This window comes from Panthera tigris, chromosome B3 (assembly GCF_018350195.1).
Source record: "Panthera tigris isolate Pti1 chromosome B3, P.tigris_Pti1_mat1.1, whole genome shotgun sequence".
NCBI classification, from domain to species: domain Eukaryota; kingdom Metazoa; phylum Chordata; class Mammalia; order Carnivora; family Felidae; genus Panthera; species Panthera tigris.
This window is the reverse complement of record NC_056665.1, coordinates 105,971,312-105,993,731: the sequence shown is the minus strand read 5'-3', so window position 1 is coordinate 105,993,731 and position 22,420 is coordinate 105,971,312. Positions and strand designations below refer to the sequence as shown.

Here is a 22,420-nt window from a genome sequence, read left to right as displayed (position 1 = left end):
AGGGATCCAGCTTTGTTCTTTTGTATAGCAAGTTGTCCCAGCGCTATTGTTGAAAATATTGTTCTTATCCCCATTGCATGGTCTTGGCACACTTAATCAATTGACTATATATATAAGGGTTTATTTCTGGACTCTCAATTTTATTTCATTGACCTACATGTCTAGCCTTATGCCAGTACCACAGTGTCATAATCAGTGTAGCTTTGTAGTAGGTTTTGAAATCAGGATGTGTGAGACCCACAACTCTGTTCTGTTTCAAGATTGTGTTGTATGTTATGGGTTCCTTGCATTTCCATATGAATTTTAGGATCAATTTGTTGATTTCTGAAAGAAAAAAAAACTTAGCTTGGATTTTGACAGTTTATATTAAATCTGTAGATTAATTTGGGGAATATTGCCATCTTAACAATATTAAGCCTTTTGATCTATGAGCAAAAATGTCTCTCCGTTTAATTAAGTCTTCTTTAATTTCATTCAACAATGTTTTATAGTTTTCAGGTATAAACTTTACACTTCTTCTGTTCAAATTATTCCTAAGTATTTTTTTATGCTATTGTAAATGTAACTGTTTTCTTAACCTTATCTTTGTTGCTCACTGCTAGTGTGTAGAAATGCAGTTTCTTTTTAAATATTTATTTATTTTTTAAAGAGAGAAAGTCCAACCAGGGGAGGGGCAGAGAAAGGGAGGGAGACAGAGAGTCCAAAGCAGCTCCAAGCTGCCAGCGCAGAGCCCAATGCAGAGCTTGAGCCCATGAACTGAGAGATCATGACCTGAGCTGAAATCAGATGCTTAACTGACTGAGCCACCCGGGCTCTCCTTGTGGAGATAATTTTACTTCATTTCCAATCTGGATAGTTTTACTTCATTTCCAATTTTCTTTCTTTTCCTTGTTATATTCTAGAATCTCCAGTGCAATACTCAATAGAAATTGTCAGAGCAAACTTCCTTGTCTTGTTCCAGATCTTAGGGGGAAAGCTTTCAATCTTTTGCCATTAAGTTTCATGTTAGCTATGAGTTTTTTCGAGATTCCTTTTTAGCAGATTAAGGAAGTTTCCTTCTTTTCCTAGTTTCTTGGGTGTTTTTTATCATGAAAGGTGATCAATTTCTCAAATGTTTTTTCTGCATTGAGATGATCACGTGGGTCTTGTTCTTTATTCTATTAATATGATGTATTACATTGGTTGGTGTATTACACTGGCTTAAATTTCACTGAGTTGTGATGTGTCCTTTCTATATATTGCTGGTTTCAGTTTGGCAGTATTTTATTGAGGAATTTTGCATCTGTATTCCTAAGGAATATTGATCTGTAATTCTCTTTTCTTATAATACTCTTGTTGGGTTTTGGTATCAGGGTGGTAGTGACCTCATAGAGTGTGATGGAAAGTTTTCTCAATTCCTCTTCTTTTTGGAAGAGTTGTGAAGGATTGGTGTTAAGTATTCTTTAAATGTTTGGTAGATCCTCACCAGTGAAACCATCCGGGCCTGGGCGTTTCTTCATGGGAAGCTTTAATACTACTAATTCAATGTCTTTTCATCTCAGTCTATTCATATTTTCTATCTCTTCTTGAGTCAGTTTTGGTAGTTTATGTTTTTCTAAAGATCTGTTCATTTTCATCCAGGTTACCTAATTTGTTTGTCTGTAGTTATTCATAGTATTTCCCTAGAATCTTTTTAATTCTATAAGGTTGGCAGCAGTGTCCCCTCTTTCATTGCTGGTTATAGTAATTTGAGTCTTTGTTTTTTCTCAGTCATTCTAGCTAAAGGTTTGTCAATTTTGTTGATCCTTTTAAAGAACCAACTTTTGGCTTCATTGATTTTCTATAATTTTTCTATTTTATTAATTTCCACTCTCATCTCTATTACTTCTTCCATCTGCTTGCTTTGGGTTTAAGTTGTGTTTCTTTTCTGTTCTCTTAAGGCAGGAGTTTAGGTTACTGATTTCTTTTTTTTCTGTCCTGAGTGTTTACAGCTATACATGTCCCTCTAAGCATGTACATTACTTTGGCTGTACCCTCTGATTGTTTCATTTTCATGTATTTTGAAACATTTTTAAATTTCCCTTGTGATTTATTCTTTGACCCATTGTTTATTTACAAGTCTATTGATTAAATTTCTCAGACTTGTGAATTTACAAATTTCCTTATTGATTGTTAATTTTATTCTAAGTGGTTGAAGAACACATTTTGTATGATTTCTATTCTTTTAAAATGTATTGAGTCTTGTTTTATGGTCTGTCATATAATTGAAGTGATGTGATCAGCCCCTCACCATAGCTGCTAAACAGACGAAGGGGTGAGCCCTTTCTGTGGGAAAATAGCATCAACTGCCTGTCTTTATAGTTCTTGAATACACAATACCTATTATGCTATAAAAAATTACTAGACATGTAAAAGAGGCAAGAACATGTGACTGAGAAACATAAAAAAGAGACAATGGGAATGGATCTAAAGAGTATAATGCTACATGAAATAAGTCAGAGAAAGACAGATACCATGTGACTTCATGCATATGGGGAATTTAAGAAGCAAACAAATGAGCAAAGAGAAAAAGAGATAAACCAAAAAACAGACTCTTAACTATAGAGAATAAACTGATGGTTACCAGAGGGAAGGTGGGTAAGGGGATGGCTGATATAGGTATAGGAGATTAAGAGTACACTTAGTATGATAAGCACTGAGTACTGTATAGAATTGTTGCATCACTATATTGTACACCTGAAATGAATATAACAATATGTATTAGCTATGCTGGAATTTAAAAAGACAGAAGACAATAGAAGCTGACCCATAGATGATCTGGATGCTGACATTAAATAAAATCTTTTAAACAACTATTATAAATATGTGAAAGAAAATGGATAAAAAGATGGAGAATTTCAACAGAGAAAGGGTATTTATAAAAATAAATTCAAGTGAGCTCTCGAGAACTGAAAAATAAAATTTCTGAAGTTAAAACTTAATTAGATACATTTAATAGCTCTTTGGACACAGAAGAAGATAAAATTAGTGAACTCAGAGATAGCTCAATAGGAAATATCCAAAATGGTGAAAAAACTGAATAAAAATATGAAAAGAAGAGAGTATAAGAAACTTGTCAGAAGGGCTAACCTATGAATAATAGGATTTGTAGGAAAGAAGAGAGAAAATGAGGCAGAAGGGATACTTGAAGAAATATGGCTGACATTTTTTTTTCAAAATTGGTAAAAGGCATCAATCAGTATACAGATTTAAGAAGTTCAGTAGACACCATAGGAAATATGAACTTATCATAATCAAACTGCATAAAACCAAAGCTAAAGATACAAATTTTAAGAACAGCCATAAAAATGAGAAACATTATTTTCAAAGAAACAAGGAGATCAACTGCTGACTTTTCAACCAAAACTAGGAGTGATCAATGGTCAATAGGATTAATTCTTTAAATTGTTGAAAGAAAAAGAAAAAAAAAACTGCCAAATTAGAGCTCTTTAACCAGTGAAACTAACATTCAAAAATGAAAGTGAAATAAAGTAAGAAAAACAAAACTGAGAGAATCGGTTGCCATGACCAGAACTGAAAGATAGTAAAGAAAATTCTTTGGACTGAAATAAAATGATCCCAGATGGAAATATAGTAATGCAGGATGAGATGAAGAACACTGAAAAAGGTATATATGTTAGAAGATGTAAAATACTATTGACTTTTTTAGAACAACAAAAATTATTACATTGTTTGGTATTTATAACATGATAACCCGAGCTTAAAAGTGGCAGGCAGTAATTGGAGTTTACACTTGTAAAATTATTTTATTGCATAGGAAATTGTAAAAGTACTATATAAGATAGACTCCAGTAAGTTAAGGATGAACATTATCACTGTAAGCTAATCACCAAAGTATTTAAAAAGTATAACTAGAAAATTATTGTAGCAAATAAATGGATTAATTAATAAAAACTAGGCTTGATTATTTTGAAAGAAGGCAAGAAAGGAGAAATAAAGGAGCAAGGAAAAGATCGTGATAAATAAGAAATAAATAGCAGATTGATGGACTTAAATCCAACAATATCAAAGATTACATTAAATGTAAATTGACTTAACACTGAATTTAAAAAAACAAAGATTACTATCCTGAATTAAAAATAAGACCCAAGGGGTGCCTGGGTGGCTCAGTCGGCTAAGCGTCTGACTTTGCCTCAGGTCATGATCTTGTAGATCATGAGTTCGAGCCCCGCATGGGGCTCTGTGCTAACAGCTCAGAGCCTGGAGCCTGCTTGGGATTCTGTTTTTCCCCCCTCTCTCTGCTCCTCCCCTGCTCAATGTCTGTCTCTTTCTCTCTCAAATAAATAAATAAACATTAAAAAATAAAAAATGCCCAAGAATATACTGTCTTTAAGAAAATAAAAAGATACAGATAGTTTGAAAATGGAGGACAGAAAAAGACATATCATACAAGCACCAACCAAAAGAAAGCTGTTGTGTATATATCTATATCAGCCAAACTACACTTGAAGTCAAGGAGTATTACTAGAGATAAAGAGGAACATTTCATAATATGATAAACAGGTTAACTCAACAGTAAGACGTGATAATTCTAAATTTATAAGTGCTCAATATATATAAAGATTTATATATATTTATTTATAGCATTTATTATGTAAAGTTATGTATATATAGAGAGAGAATTGAAAGGAAAATAGATCAATCAACATGAAAGTTAGATGTTGTTATATACTTACTTCAATATCTGGCAGACATACAGCTAAAAAATTAGTAGGAAGATAGATTATTTGAATAATGCTATTAACCACTATGACCAAACTACATTTATAGAACACTCTTAACATTTCAGAATATACATCCATGTCCACTTAACACATGTATCAAAATAGATCATATTCCAGGCTCTAATGCAAGTTTCAAGAAATTTTCAATGGATTAAAATTGTACAGAGTTTGTTGTCTGACTACAGATGAATTAAACTGAAAATAAACAATAGGATAATTACAACAATCATCCAAAGTTTATAATTCTATATAATTAATGGACAAAAGGAAAAAAGTCACAGACGACTGTTAGAAAGTATTTTGAACTGGACAAATAGCATGAATATAATGTTTCAAAACTTGTAGGATGCAGTTAAAACAGTACTTAGAGGGAATTTTATACTTTTAAGTGAATATGAATATATTAGCAAAGAAGAAAGGCTGAAAATAATCTAAGCCTCTATCTTGTGGAGGTAAGAAAAGAAAAACAAAAGTAAAAGAAGGAAATAATAATTATAAAAATAGGAGTACAATGAAATAGCATATACAAAGATATACAAAAGAAAAAAAAATTATTCTTTGAAATTCATTCATAATATTGATTGACCTCCAATAAGATGATCAAGAAATGAGAGAAAAATAAAACTTAGCAATATCATAAATGAAAAAGTAGACATGGCTATAGCCTCTCAGATTATTACAATCATAACATTATGATATTATGAATAATTTATACCAATAAATTTGACAATATATTTTAAATGAATGAATTGATTTGAGGAAAATAAAAATTACTAAAACTGACACAAGCAGAAGTTAAAAATTAGAATAATCCAGTATCTACTAAGGAAATCTATAATTAAAAAGCATCTCACAGGGGTGCCTGGGTGGCTCAGTCGGTTAAGCAGCCAACTTCAGCTCAGGTCACGATCTCACGGTCTGTGAGTTCGAGCCCTGCGTCGGGCTGTGTGCTGACAGCTCAGAGCCTGGAGCCTGCTTCCGATTCTGTGTCTCCCTCTCTCTCTGCCCCTCCCCCGTTCATGCTCTGTCTCTCTCTGTCTCAAAAATAAATAAAACGTTAAAAAAAAAATTAAAAAAAAAAAGCATCTCACAAAAAAACCCTCCAGGTCTAGATGGGTTCACTGGTGAATTCTTCCAAACATTCCAAAAAGAAATAATACCACCTTACATAAACTCTTTTAGAAAATATGGGAGGGAGTAACACTCTTCAGCTTCTTTTGTGAGGCCAGCATAAGAAGGATATTACAAAAACTCAAGAAGGATATTACAAGAAAAGAAAGGTAGAGGATAGAGCTCATGAATACATATAGGAAAAGTCTACACAAATCATTAGAAAATTGAATCCAAATTGAGCAGCAATATGTAAAAAGAATGTCACATCAGAGCCATATGGGGTATATCCTAGGAATGCAAGGTTGGTTTAACATTCAAAATGCTATCTGTTTTATTTATGTATTAGCTGAATTAAGGACAAAAATCTCTGATCATTTCAGTAACTTCAGTAGAAGCATTTGATAGGATTCAATACCTGTTCAAGACAAAAACTGAAAAAAAACTAGGGATAGAAGGAACTTGCCTTAATCTGATAAAAGACAGCTAAAATATTCACAGCCAACATCATATTTAATGTAAAATTCTGAGCACACTTTTCCCCTAAATTCAAGAGTAAAACAGAGAATATATAACCTTTACCACTTCTACATAACATTGTATGTGAAAGTCCTAGACAGCACAGTAAGTCAAAGTAAAGGGTTAAAAGTATAAAGATAGGAAGGGAAGAAATAACACCATATTTGTTCAGAGAGAATATGATTATGTACATAGAAAATTCAAGAGAATACACAATTAGAATTAATACGCGTTTAGCAAAATCACTATGCAAAAATTTATTAACCTGATGTAGTTCCTTACATTACTGTGTCAGTATGTTTTAGGATTTTCTTTTTATAAACATCCTTAAACTAGATTTTTTTCATCTAATCTGAGAGTTTCCATCTTTTTAGCTGGCATTATTTGGATATATTTAGATACCTTCTAATACTTTATTTTATGCTTTCTATTTACCAGTTCTTTGTTTCTCGTGGTTTCCTTTCCTGACCTCAATGTGATTTAATATATTGATTGCCTTGTTTATACCTTTTACTCATTTAGTAGTTATATGTTTTAGTTATTTCTAGTGGTGACCCTTAAATATTTAACACACAAATTTGACTTTTCATAGTCTAAAATTAAGGTCTCAAAGAAAATTAAAGATCTCTACTGTCCTCCTGAATAGTACTAGAAAGTTAGGATGCTTTCACTTTCATCACTCCTTCCTACCTTATGTTCTATTTTTTGTCTACTACTTTAATTTCACCTTTCTTTTATAAACCCCCAAATTAGCCATTACCAGTTTTTACACGTAGCATTCTTTCATGCATTTCGCTTCTTCTAAGTTCAGTTTTCTTCTTCCAGAAGTATGAACGTTGGTAGCTTTTTCTGCAGGGCTTGCAGTTGGGAAATTCATTTCTTACATAGTTGAAAATGCCTGTGGTAGTCTTACTGGGTACAAAATTCTAGATGACAGTTATTTCCCCCCCCACTCCTTTGAGGACATTATTCTGTTGTCTTCTGGCTTCAGTTAATTAACAGACTGCAGCTGGCCCAACAGTTTCTCTGAGACAAGGTATCTTTTACTTATGCCTGCTTTTAGGATTTTCTCTTGTCTTTGATGCCCTGCAGTTTCACTACGATGTGGGTCAGGGTATCGATTTTTTCTTGTCTTGCTCAGTGCTATAATGTGTGGCTTTTATCAATTCTGGGAAATCTTAGGCCAAATTTGGATAAATTATTCAACTTCTCAAGGTGTTATTCCTCCCCTTGAAACTCTGCAATGTTCCTTCATTTTCTGACAGTATTATTCCTTGAGTCTGTCTCACTGTCCCTTGCACCTGTCCATGATTCAGTTTCCATATCTGTCTGCTCAAACTGGTGATCCTCTTTTTTTCATAACTCAACCTAATTATCATCTATTCTCTGAAGCTTTTCCTGAAACCTCTTCTTCCCCCAGTCACTGTGTATCCACTCTTTCCTGCTCATACATCTATCAGTTGATTGCATTTACCTATTTATGTGTAAATCTCCCCCTACTAAACTCAAGTTTCTAGTGGGTAGCTCTCTTTGTATTTACAATGACAGGCACTTAGTATGGACTGTGTAAATGTTTGGAGATTGGATGAATGAATGAATCAAGAAAATGAATGTAAACACTATCTACCTCTTAGGGGTCCTGTAACAACTAAATATATACCATATGGGAAAGCACCTGGCAAATAACAAGTGCTAATCTGTTGTTTGAACTGAATGCAATTCATGCATTATTTTGGTACCGTGGGTTATGTACCAAATTGGTTGTTACTTTAAATTTCCTTATTCCATATGGCATAAAGCAGAGTTCTTAGTGTTCTTTGATCATAATGAAGTACTTTTTTGGTTTTGTGCCTTTCCTTCCAATTGCTATACTTCTCAAAGCATTAAACACACACACACACACACACACACACACACACACACACTATACAAGGAGTTCTATGAGCTTCATATAGTTTACCAGCTATTACATTCTGTCCTGAAAACTCAGTGCATTTATAAATGCTACTCTCCCATATAGCTTAATGGCTTTCTCCTTCTCTCTCCTTTAGTGTCTGTCCTAATTTTACCTTATGAGGTAGGCCTTTGCTAACTCTCCTCATAAAATAGAAAACTTCTACCCCACTCCCATTCTCGATCCCCTTTACCTGCTTTATTTCCCTCTGTACACTTGTCCACAAGTGAAATATATATTTACCTCTTTTATTATTAGCTGCCCATCCCACACGTAGTAGCATATAAACCTCTTAAAAGTAGCAATTTTGCTTTATGCCTAGAACAGTGTCTGGAATACAATAGGTGCTGAATAATATTTATCGAATAAATGTATCAGCGTAGGTGCCACTGATTCTCATCGGTAAAATCCTAGGGCTACAAAAACAGACACCATGCAGCCATTCTGAGCATTGTAGTCTTCAACACTTCTCTTGATCTGGGATGCGATTTCAAAACTTGACTATTTTGTTTTTCCTTAGAACTGAATGCCTACAGCATGATTTCATCCTGAAAACTAAAGAAATCACTTCCTCTCCTGGCAGGCACCTAAACCAAGTTCTGAGCTGGCTGTGTACAAAGCCCGTCTGTTCTCTCCTGGTTTAAAGACAGTGGCCGTTCCTGCCCGCATTTAGCAAGCTTGATTTTGCTTTCTGTTTTCTTTCACCCCTCAAGGAAAATTTACATATCTTTTCTACCCATTTTATCATTTTGATCTTGGCAAGAGCTTTCAATTCATACTGTGTGGGTACTTGTGCAGAGGAAGTACCCACTTACAGTGTCTACAAGAAATAAATTATTATTTCACAAAAACAAAGATGTAAAGCTGTAATTCATCTGTATGAGAGGAAGGTCGGAAAGTGATAAAGGTGATAACTTGCCGAAGGCCACATAACTAACTTTTGCAACATAAGTGGGTCTAATGCCCACATCCTCCAATTCTCAGTCAAGTTCTTCATACTTTTCTGCCTGACTTTTCTTTAATAAGTTCATTCCTGTTTCACCTACTACCTCTGCCCCTCAATTCTTATTTCATTTGTGTGTATCTCTGTGGCATCAGATGCCTCACCTCAACCTTCAGCTGTCAAACTGCTATCTTGATTTTTTGGGTGTCATCAAGCTTCCGTCTTCACATTCAGCATGACTACACACAGTGTGGCCTTTCAGCTAAGCTGACATTCCAAGGTCAACTCTGTAGCCAATGGAAACCCATGGCCCAAGAAGTCTGACACCCTCCCCTTCACTTGTGGGAGAGCTTGCCTCTGCCTGCTTTCCCTCACCGGGGATGTTGCTGCCCTCAGCTTGCTGAACCGTACTGTCAGATTACCAATGAACAGTGGCTCTGGTAACTCAGTGGACACTTAATACTCGCCACTAAAGGTAACTGGTGGGGGGCACCTTCTGGACTTAGGTCTGAAGACTGGGGCTATCATTGGACTGGCAGTGCCTCCTAGTGGCCAAGCCTCCAAAGGGTTCCAACAGAAAAGTGGCCAGTGTGGCAGCAGCCCACAATGGCAACCCCTTTCTTCTCCTTCCTCTGAGTCTTGTCCCCCAACCTGTTTTTAGTTCGTCCAGCCTTGCCTCATACAGTGAGCATTCACTGCTGGTCAAATCATCCAGTACCTGTCTTTTCAGTATTTTGCTGACTGAATTCCCAAACATGACCGTGATGTTGAAAAAAAAAAAATTGGGAGGGGGCATGGAAATAGAAATATTACAAAGTCACCACTGTCACTGGAGCAGGTCAATTTGAAAAGTGCTTTGTAATAACTTTTTTCCTTCCTGTAAGCTCCGTGGTAGCTCTGACACTCCTCCTCTTGTAGGAGACTTCAGCTGCCCAGGAGTGCCAAATCATCCTCCCGATCTCATTCTTATTAAGCTTCATGAGTAGTTTCAGTTATGTTACAGAGATACGGAGAGAGGCTCGGTTTCTCTGGAAGCTTGCATCCTAAAAAGAATACGCATCATCTCAAAGATCCCATTTTAAAGTGTATAATCTTCATAAAATGAAAGATAAATCATATCTACAGCATAACCTTGAGACTCCTGTCTTTAAGTCCTCGCTGGTACAGGATGTGCAAATGTAGATTTGGGTCTGGCAAGGAATGTCTCTGGGAACTGTGGAAGAATCGTGAAGGCTCCATTTGTCCCCAAGGGACAGAGAGGAATCCTGTGTCATGGATAATGCCATGCCACAACAAATAAAATGGGAACTCTTCCTTCTGTATGCCCCTATGGTTCCCAAGGTGCCCTCTGTCCCCATGTTATGTTTTGTCTCCTCAAGGGTTCCTTCCACCAGGACTGTCTTTCCCCAGATAATGCCCAAATTCAAGGCCTTCCTCTATGCCATCTCTCTTTTCTTCATCAAAATGTACCTATCCCCTGTCCATTCTCTCAAAGCCTTGGTGTTTAATCTGATGAAGTATTTCATGGTAAGGTTTAAATAGTAGGACACCTCCCATTGGCATCTGCATTGTGACTGGGGACTTGAATCTTGATTCACTGGGATTGGAAACCAGCTTTGTATCTCCCAAATGATACACACTGCCCACCTCCATCTCCCCCCAACACTCAGTCCCAAAGATGATGTTGTTGAGGCAGAATGCCCTTTTCTTCCCTGGCTTCTTTCTGGTGCCCCCACAACTGACCTCTCTTGGAATATCAGTGCAGTGACAAATAACTCCATGTGGGGAAGTCCAAAGGCTTTGAACCAGAGCCTACAGGCACCACATTCTGACTGATATGTATTCGTTCAAACCACAAACTGAGCTGGAGAAGAGGGGCAACAGGAGAAATACACAAGACCTACTGAGCAGCAGGATTTCTTTACTGATTGTGGCTTGCCAACAAAGGTTTTGGATAGCCGTGGAATATTCCAGAAAGAGGAAAAGATCTGGCGATTGCTTGGAAGATGCCAGGCAATTAAAATAAACCGTGGCTGGAATGTAAAGAATTGGGGAAGAGAGAGGTGAATGAGCAACGGGGACAATTAGGGGGCATCATGCTGAAAGCCTGCCATCTGTGCTGACATCAACTGCGTCTTACCCAACAGGTTTCTTGGGTGTCTAAGAAATTTCTAGAATATGCACCCCGTGTCAGGAACTCCCAGGAACAGCCCGAGTGCCGCACTCTGATCCCCGCCCTTGGCCCTTTTCCCCTCCTCTTCTCCCACGCCTCCCACACCTGGCCTGCTTTTGTGCCTCCCGGGTCAGAGCCGCCTCAGCCGTCTCCAGGGCAGGCCCCCAGGACGGACGCCGAGCCCGCGCTCTCGCATCGAGCGGCGCCCGCATCCCTGTGCGCGCAGGCAGCCCCGGGGCCGCGCCGCGCTGATTCGCTGCCGCGGAGACTGCGGCGCCCGCGACGCGCCCGCCCCTTGCCGCGCGCCGGCTGGTGCAGCCTCAGTCAGTCTGCAGCCGCGCGGCCACGGTGAGCCCTGCCGCTGCAGCCGGGGCGCAGACCCTGAGTGCCAGCTCCGCGCCCCCGAGGAGAGCAACGGCGAGCCTCCAAAACCCGCACGATGCAGGCCACTGCCGATTCCACCAAGATGGACTGTGTGTGGAGCAACTGGAAAAGTCAGGGTATTCTCTTTATTTCGGTAGTGCATGCCTGCGGTGCACGGGAACCCCGGGACCCGGACTCGGCCATTGTGCATCATTTCACCTGTGGGACCTATGCATGCTTTATACCCAAGAGCTTTGTGTTGGGGGGAGTAAACTTGTCATGTCAAAAATCAAAATGGATGGTGTTTGCATTCTTTTTCTTTTTTTTTTTAACCCCCCCCCGCCCCCACCCCTTTGTTTTCTTGTTGTAATGCTAGAAATTTAAATAATGCATCAGTTGCCTCTTCGGGGAGCTCTTTCGGGATCCATTGATCATTCAGTACTTGTTTAATCTGTTCTCCTCCCCGGAGTTGAAATGCTTTCTTATTGTTCCATGAATCCCGTTGCATTTAATTTCTGCAGAAAGGTTGAAATCTCCTGGTAGAAGCATTAAGTGAGAGGGCTCTAGTGCATCCTTTTAAGAGGGACACACCCATTTCAGGGTGGTTATTTGTGGTCACACAAAGGAGCCTGGAAATGCAGTCTGGCTCTCGAAATCCTGAAAATATGATGGCGTAGCCACATATTAGGATGGCTCACTTTGAAATATTTCAGGGTTTTTTGTCTGTCATTGGAGTAACCTGTAACTACTATTTATTAATAATGGGTATCTGTGGAACAAGTAGAGGGGAAATAAAAGCAGTGCCCAGTACCCTCTGGCATAGCAGATTTATTTTGAAACAGTCCATATTAGCACTGGGTGTGGCCACCCTCCAGCCTCGCTTGGATTGCTTTTCAGCCATTTTTATTCAGCCTCATACTTCACACATCCATCTCCTTTGTTACATTAAGATTCTCTCCTTCACCTTGCTCAGTGTGAGATTATGAGGAGAAAGAGAGAATTTGGAAGAATGAATTATGTGTTGTAAACTCTGGTGTTTGTGAGATGAAGTGTCTTTTAATATTTAACAAATAAGGTTCTGAAGAAGGCGCTTTTGACTTAACCTGAAGGGTTGCAGCGTCCCTCAGGGGACCAAAAATACTCTGGAGCAGAAGCTGGTGTGTTTTGTTTTTTTTTTTAAACCTGGCATCTTCCCCTTGTCATTTTATATCACAGAAGGAATAGGATGGCTTTTCATCTTTAGAGCCCCTGTAGGATTTTTTTCAGTAAATTTTTTAAGCAAAGAAAAAGTAAAGACCAATCTCAGAATTAAGAACACTTTGGCTGTCTCTTATTTGTTGGTTCGGGTGGCGGTGACATAAAACAGAATTGTCGAGTTCAAATTGTGTAGGTCTATTGGAAATAACAACTGTCAAAAGTAAATAAATGGGCCTAATAAATTTAAAAGCTAGGAAGTAAGAAATCTCCAGCAGTTCAGGGGCATAATTTTAGAGAATGATGCCAATGACATGAAATAGCATGTTTTATACAGAAGGCAGTTGTGAAAATTCTTGGTGACCATTCTTACGCGTTAAACTCCTCTGGTTTATTTGATACACACTTAAACAACTATAGATTGGCATAATATCAAGTTTAGTTGAACACGAGGACATAAAAAAGTTGGCTTTTAGACTATTATGGGTTTCTTCTATTCTGACCAAAAGTAGATGCCAAAACATGGCAGATTTTCTTTTTTGTTTGTATACGATACAAGATGCTATTTCATTACAGTTCTGTGGGTTTTCCTCACTTGACCTTCTCACTGCAGGGGTTAAAAAGGTACATGGCTGTTGATAATCAGAAAATAACGCAAATGTCATCATTTGTCTATTGAAAACAATCATTTTCATTTTCAATATAAGGCCACTTGTGAAGATTAATGCAAGATCGTTGAAGGTCTTTTACACTCCGTGACCTTTAGTAGTTTTCAGTACCATTGATTTCCTTTTGTCAGATAGAACAAAGCCATCATCTTGAAAATTGACTGATAACTGGGCGGGTGGGTTTATAGGCATGAGAGAGGAATAGTAAGAAGTGAATTATTCCTTTTTCTTTCCACTAGGAGAACTTTGCATTTAAACTAAATCTACAATAAGATTTTTGTTTAGCATTTTCAATGCATCTTCTTAGTTCCCTCATTATCAAAAACAGTTCTTAACCCTGGCTACACATTAGTATCATCTGGGGAGCTTTTAAAAATACAAAGGATGCCCACCCCTAGGGGTTCTGATTCAATTGGGTCAAGTATCAGTATTTTTTAAAAGATCCTCAAGTGAGTTTAATACATAATCAGGGTTGAAGTCACTGGTGCGTAGTGATTCTTAGTGAGCCCAGTCCATAGACCTGCAGAGCAGGGTCGAGTATACAAATGATGAAATGGGTGTGATCCAGGAGCATCTGTGAATTACCGTTGCAGGAGGCAGTGTAACATTGTTGAGAAGGTCCTCCACAAGTATTATGGGTGAAAGTGTTGCTTATAAAAAGAAATAAAGGAAGTGAGCTTCAGGTTTTTTACATATTCTTAAACATTCCGTGGAGAAATTGCAGCCCATTGAACATTTCATGAAGACTCTACTGAAACTAATACAATTGTCATAAGAACTGCAGTACACATGCAAAAGGAACCTTATATTTACTTTATTAATATGCATGATTTCAGCTAGAGACAAGAACATTTAAGGAGACTAAAAAGTTCACATTATGCTAGTACAAAGATTTTGTAATACATATAAAATGTATAGATGACTATATACATTACAGTACATTAGTACATTAATGTATACCTTACAAAGATTTTGCTTCCAATTAAAAAACATGATACAACTACCCCTATATTGGTTAATAAAACAAAGCCCACCCAACTCAGTGAAAGTAAAAGGAGAATAAAACAATCGCCTAATAAAACACCTCTGTAGATAGTAATCTTACAGATCACAACAATACTAATATTTATCGGGCACTTTTACTGAATGCTTTACTTGGATCATTGCACTTAATCCTCACAAATCCTATGATGTGTAAGTTCTATTATTGTCTCATCTTATAGGTGATGAGCTAAGGCTTCCACCAAGGCACATGGCTGGTAATGCCAGAGGAGACTAGATTCGGGCCTAGGCTATCTGACCACAGATCCCCTCGCTTCTCACTGCTCTGCCATCTGCCTCAATGGTAGATGGCTTTTTCCTCAGTGGTTTTTCTAAGAATATGAATTATGTAGGTGATGGTGATTTTGTGGGCCTAGTAACTCATCACATTTACATAGTTTTCATTTGCCGCATATCTTCTCATTTGAACTTTCAGTTTACTCTTGGACATCATGAGGCTCAAAGAGGATAAGTGATTTATCCAAGGTTTTTTGATAAGTGGTGAATTGAGTGGTGAAAAGGTGACTGCTTCAAATCCAGAACTCTTCCCGTGACAGCACTCCACCTCTTTTTCTCATGCTGAGTTATAGAGTAAACTTTCATGTACTCCTGCTGAGATATTTTCACATAGTTTCTCCCTTTACAGACAGCAAAATTTCAGTGATCTTGACCAATTTATGCTATTATGGTAATCCTCACCATCATCATCAACTCATCATCCACATTTCTCTGTAAATATTAGCTATGTCCCAGTAACTATCCTAAATGCTTGTTACATGTATGACTCCCATTTTACAGAGGAAGAAACTGAGGGTTTTGAGGCAGAGAGGGCTTGGGCTTGCCCTTGGGCTTAACTGGGTCCCAAACACAAGGCAGTCTGATTCTGAAACCTGTGCTTTTAATGACTTTACTATACTGCCTAAATCCAAATGGTACTATGGCAGGGGAATAAAGTTTGAGCAAAATCCTTCATCCATATTATTCCATTCGTGCTCTAAAGATAATTTTTTCCAGATATCATTGTACTCAACAAATTCATCTGGCAGGATGCTTGGTAATACAGTGGGGTTAATACTTGTCACCTGTTTGGGGCTCCTGCTCAACTCCCACTTGACTCTGTGTTGCAGCATTCTGTAATTAAAGCTTTCCCAGCATGTAAAATATTAATGAAGGGTGAAACACTAAAAGTGTTTCTGGTTTTTTATAAAATAAAATATTTTATGCTGGTCTGCAGTGTTCTGGGGAAATGCTATTCATGGTGGTCTATTCTGAAAGATGCTAGTTCAGAACAGCCAAGCATCCCAGAATACACAGAAAAAAATATCTGTTTTAGCTACAGTAATTGAAAGAAATGCTTGTATTTTGAAAAGGGCATTTGGTAAAGATAATACATACGTAAAGGCAGATCATTACCACCTTTTATCAAATACCTTCTATTTGGGCTCAATCTCATTAGAATCCTGTACAAATATTACAACATAAGCATTACACTTGCACACTCCCTCTCTGCAGATTGTAATGAGATCCAGTGGGGAAACTGGCTTAGCTGGGGATCTGGGGATTTTTTTTTTTAATGAAACAAAACTCACTATACAGATAATATACCAAATATGGGTAGTTACTACTCCATTGCAAAATAAAACTCTACTTTGTCACAGTGTATGATTATTTTCAAGAGAGTCTTTATAAGGGAATATTCCAAAGTTTGAGGAGAGAATGATGGCTTTATTTTTCTCTAAAAGTGATACATGCATATTATGAAAATTTCCATTTGTACAAAGAAAGGTTCAAAGCCGCAAATCACCCAAAGTCCTACCACCTACAGTTAATCAGTGTTAATATTTTGCTGAATATTGCCCAGTATCTCCATACCATGTAACGTGAAGCTAGAGGACTGGGTTGGCAACAAAAACAGCTTTTATGAAACAAGATTATATGTGTCTCAAAAAATAACTTGAAGTAATCTAATGGAAGAAACTGACACGAAACTCGGAGAATTGCTGAACTTCAGATACATGTTTCTTTACTGTATGAGCTATTCCTTCCTAAAATTAAGAAAAAGTCTATGAGATACATCAATAGATTAGGATAATTTTTTACTTTTATGTTTGGGTTTTAGACTGTACTGATGGACTCTGTGCAGTGTCTAACTTTGTTTTTAGAGGAAGACCCATCACAAGTGAGAAAAACTTGACAAAAATGGTGATCTAAATCCACATCTCCAAATCTATTATTTTTCTCAGATTTCCCTGAATTAATATTTAGTTCATTAAAAGAACACAGGTGCTGGGTGGCTCAGTCAGTCGATTTGGGCTCAGGTCATGATCCCAAGGTCTTGGGACTGAGCCGCACATCAGGCTCTACACTGAGCACGAAGCCTGTTTAAGAGTCTCTCTCTGTCTCCCTCTGCCCCTCTCTCACGCTTGCATGTGCTCTCTCTTTCTCTAAAATGAAATAAAATAATTAAAAAACAAAAATATTCCTGATACTCTATGAGTAAAGCATTAGGATTATGATTGCAGATTCCTAGTCCATCCTTAATGAGCAGGCCCCTTTCTTAATCATTTTTAAAAGGTTTCTCTCTTCCTCTCTCTCCCTCTCCCTCTCTCTCCCTCTTTCTCTCCCTCTATTTCTCTCCCTCCCTCCCTTTCCCTGCCTCCTTCTCTCCCACTTTCTCCTTATGTTTGAAATGATATTCTTTACTCATTTCTCTTTCATATTTAGACTAGTTAATACGTTTTGGGAACAGAATCTATGAAGTAATTGATACATTTTAAATCACCTTACAATAGAATTAAATCCTAAAATTCACTGAATCCAGCAAACAAAAGCTAACATAGGTGGATAACTCCCAGGACATCGCCTTTCTTTTTGGAAATAAATGTACATCACCACAAAATTTCCCATCCTTCTCAACTTGATTTCCTAAGTTGTGTACGCATTTGGCCATGTATTAACATTTACATATTGTCACCTCTCCATTTCTTATGAAAGTACACACAACCGTCCAAAGAAACAGGATTGCCTTATAATTAAGCTCACAGTTTGAAAGTCAAGAATTAGACATTAATAATCCTTTAAAAGCCATCTTTTGTCGAGATGACAATTAATAATAATTACATTAAAACCTTGGTCATTGTAAATGTATTCCAAATTTATAGCATATATTCCAAATAAGAAATTTGCTAGAGGTTTTAGAACTTAGAAGTAGAGTTCTGTTTAAGCTATTTGTTTAGCTATATGTTTAAGCTCTATTTTTAAGTTAAATCTGAGTGAAGTTGTCTTATAATTCAAGCACTCCTTGCCCAAACTGATGTTATAATTCAAGCTCTTTGCCCAAACTGATGTTAATTTTGAACAGATGAAAAGTACAAATGTAACAAGCTTTAATTTTTAGAATTTATTAACAGTTCCACCCATTTTGCAATGAGTATGTCTCGCTTTCAAGATCAAATATAGTGGTAACAAGTATTAAGGTGGACATAATGTTTTATCGACTGGAACAGAGGTACCATGAGAGAGCATACCTTTGCCTTATCTTTTTAGTTCAAAAAACATTTTGCCATTATGGTTTTGGTCAAAAATTTTAAATATAGTCCGTGTCTATAAAGAAGCAATAGCTGTCTACCTCCGTGGTTCTTTTCTATTCCAATACAATGAAGGATTTTAAGATGTGGCCCAGACAAGGGCCCAGACAATTGTGACTGGTTACCACCAACCAAATGAACAGTTTTGATTTTGATCAAGTCAGAAAGCTTAAAGAAAGGAAAAGCACATGAGGACATCCATTACTTACTACCTTGCAGATCTTTCTGTGTGCTTCCCTCAGCTACCGTGTGCCCAAAGCCTATCTTTCTCTCCATATGGTCATCTCTTCTTTTGATGCCAGTTGCCCTGTTGAGACCCCTCCAAATGAGTCCATTTGCTAAAAGATTTAGCAGGAGGATCTGGCCACACTGTCTTCAATACTGGCCCCTGCTGTTTCATTTCCTGGCCAATTCTACCCCATCCAGGTGACAACGGGCCTGAGCACCACTGCGTTCATTTCCAAGCACAGGGAGAATGTGGTCCTACTGGTTAGAAGTAGCATGGGGATTAAATGCTCTGTTCTTTTACTGTCTACACAGAATGCCAGGTGTAATGTATCTACTCATTCAAAACATCTGCTGAATTATTTAAACATCCAGAAATAATAGTATTGGCATTTTTCTCTTCACAGTCATATTGACTGCATTTAAGCAGTGAGAGGGAAGAGCCTGGAAAATGGAATCACTGCAGGTGTTTTTATCAGCAAAGGTCTCTTCCATCAGTTTCCCTCTGGATTACCATTTAAAGTTTAAATATATGTAGGAGCCTATTTCATAGCAAAGGAAACTCATGGAGTAGTTGACTAGGAGATGTCATCTTTGAAGGTCACCGTGCATGTTTAATGTCTTGTATGACATCAGTTCCCATTATGTTTCTCTGGTTTGATGGCAAACGAGGGAAAGTTAAAGTAGGGAAAGTTACTGCTGTTTCTTTTTTTTTTTTTTTTTTTTTTTTTGCTGTTTCTTTTTGTTAGCTCTTTATGGTGTGATATTTTGTTGGCCTGAAAAAGGCGGTGAAAATCAGAGAAACTGGCTGTCACTGCTTTGGACACTGGGTTGTAAAGAAGTGAGGTTTTTTGAGCCTCTAATCCTTTTCAGAAGGTGGTCAAGTACTGTAGTCAATTATTGGAAGCTTACTAAAATGTAAAGTCAACAGCATGTAATTTTTCAACAGTCCTTTCAATGAAATGCTGATACTATCTATAAACAGGATTTTCTCCCTTGGCCTTTTATAAAGTAGCACTTACTTATCACATAGCAAGTGGTGCAGTGCTGCCCGAAATCTTTACTGGACCAAGATGGACTATAAATAAACACATTTAAGAATATGGTGCAATAATGCAGATAATTGTGCACAATTTATTGCCATTTCATTGTTATCCATTTATACCACATTTTGCCTTATAAATAAAATATGAGTAGCTGCACCACTGCCTTTCATTTCGTACATTTTTAATAAACTTTCTGAATACTGTACCGCTATTGGATCATATAATTGACTACACTTAAAATGGTTTCCTCAACCAAAACATTTTGGGCAGCAGCTAAGGGCTCTCTCTCTAGAAGTTTGACATAGCATTTTATTTCCATTTAGCTATTAACTCAAACCTTGGATCACTTCTATTTTTTCTTTTCTGTTCTTGATTGGATTGTGGAAATTAAGGATAGCTCTGATTTCTGCATTCGAAATCAGGAATCTTCAAATCTGCCAAATTTGCCAGTTCACCCTTGACTGAATTAGTTCTAGGTGAGCCCCAGGCAAGCTGCAGTGGGTTCTCCCACATGTGGTTTGGGGACTAAGATGAGATCACCAAGCCCAGTCCATTTATCAATTGATAGGATGTACTGGTCTCTCATTTCAAAGCCAATGCATTGCTCCTTGGTTTTTAGCAAAGTGACTTTGGTTTTTGCAATTGACAAAGCAATACAGTAATTTACCAAAAACTATGGGGGTTAATTTGTTGCAGTTATAGAGTTACTTATATTTTTTTTACTTTGGTTTTATGGAAAATTTATTCAAATACCCATTTTTTCTGGATCAGCTGCTATAACCTTCCTACACAAGTTTACATCACTCTGAGCAGAATTAAAATGTGAAAAATCATCATTTACACAGCAGATTGGAACACAGAAATTCTCTTCTCTGATCACACTTCACCACTTCCTACCCTTCCTACTGAATCATCACAGGCCATTTGCTGTCACTCTGACCACACACAGCCATTGCCATTCCCCCAGCGCATCAGTTTCCAACGGTCTTGGCTGCTTGTCATTCACTAGAGATCCTTGACTTTAGCCAAACCCTCTTTATTTTCTGGCAGTCCTTTTATTGATTCCTTTCTGAATTTAGACTGTATTTTTCTAGATCAGCACTGTCCGATACAAATATAATGTGAGTCGTTACCTAGAAATTTTAAATTTTCTAGTAGCTTCTTCATTAAAAAGTAAAAAGAGGGGCACCTGGGTGGCTCAGTCGGTTAAGCATTCGATTCTTGATTTCAGCTCAGGTCATGATCTCATGGTTCATGAGTTTGAAACCCATGTCAGTCTCTGTGCTGACAGTGTGGAGCCTGGTTGGGATTTTCTCTCTCCTCTCTCTGCCCCTTCCACTTTCTCTCTCTCTCAAAATAAATAAAATTAATAATAGTAATAATAAAGTAAAAAAGAAACAAAGTTAATTTTGATAATATATTTAATCCAACATATCCAGAGTACTAGTCTTTCAACAATAAAATCAATATAAAAAGTATTATATGTATAATCTACATCCTTGTTTTGGATTAAGTCTGAAATCCGATAGGTAGTTTACAGCACGTCTCATTTGGGACTAGTCACATTTAAGGTGCTCAGTAGCCACATGTGGCTCATCACTACTGTATTAAACAAGGCAGGTTTGGACTTTTCCTAAATTCTTCAAGCCCCATCCTTATCCTCCTCCGTCTCAAGAAGACCTCATAACTCATTTTCCAGGATTTGAGTAAATCTACCTCAAGCCACTTTACGTCACTCTATGTTGTTCCCTTCCCACCTCAACACATATCTGTAGCCACACCCATACATTCCCAAAATGTCTCTCCCTCTTTGCCCATTCTTTTCATTCTTCTCCCTTCTTTGAAAACAAAGAGCTATGGTTAATCCCATCCTTTTGCCCCTTCTCTGAGACTTTGCTCAGCCAAATCTCCCCTCTTTCCAGGATCCTCACTCCTCCCTTTCTATTAATATCCCCAGGCTTTGCTCAACCTAAAGGTTTGCGTTTGCTGCTACTTGCCCAAACTACCATTGTATTTGCCATCTTCTTCATTACTTTGAACTTCCCACCATTTATCCAACCCTTTACAATATGGCTTCCATCCTCACTACTGCTGATACTCCCTGCCAAGTTATGAGTGACCTTCCAGTCTCCAAATCCAGGGTCCTTTCTCGGTTATCATTTCCCTTGTTAGGTCATCAGCACCCCTCACTGTAGTCTACCCTTTTGTCCTGGGAAGTTTCCTTCTTCTTGACTGCCATAACCTACACTGTTGGGGTACCCATTCTGACACTCAGACAGGACTCCTTTGATATGCTCCATTTATTTCTTTGAATCTTAAATTATGGTTGCATTCTCAGTTGCATTTCTTAGTCTCTCCTGTCATGGGGGCTTCCTCCACTCTCATGGCCTCAATCGTGCTTTCTACTCATATTCAGCCCTCCTTACTAAATTTCAGTCTTGCGTTTCCAGTTTCCTACTGTGCATATTCATCTCAATATCATTGGAATATGATATTACTGACCATTTAACTCAGGGCTTCTGTGACAAAGCCTATAGAAAACCCAAATTATTTGGTTTTTAAGCTTTATGAAATTTAGGAAGTATTGTAACTGTCAGCTTCATCTCACCTGTGATCCCTATCCCATCTCTGCCCTAGACTGTGTCAAAATGCCCTTTTTTGATGTCATCGTGTTAGAACCTGGAGGTTTAAAAGCAAGTGTCCACTTTATCCCAAACCAGCTCCCACTCCGATTTCCTGTTTTTGTCAGTGATATTAATCACTCAGTCACCCAGCTTTGAAATGTTGCCTTCACCCTTAATTAGCTCTTCCTCCTTTCTCCCACAGCTAATTAG

The 22,420-nt window shown here is 37.7% G+C and overlaps 1 protein-coding gene across 2 annotated transcripts in view; it reads left to right on the top strand.

Moving 5' to 3' along the window:
* RTN1 (reticulon 1) overlaps positions 1-22,420 on the top strand; it is a 226,112-nt gene that overhangs the window by 188,729 nt on the left and 14,963 nt on the right. The window contains exon 1 of one of the 2 annotated variants that reach the window (XM_007095229.3): positions 11,849-11,962. The exons of the other annotated variant lie outside the window; for it this stretch is intronic. Coding sequence (XP_007095291.1) covers positions 11,902-11,962 — 61 coding nt within the window. The 5' untranslated portion in view covers positions 11,849-11,901. Of the gene's footprint in view, positions 1-11,848; positions 11,963-22,420 lie in introns of those variants that run through there. 2 annotated transcript variants of the gene reach the window in all.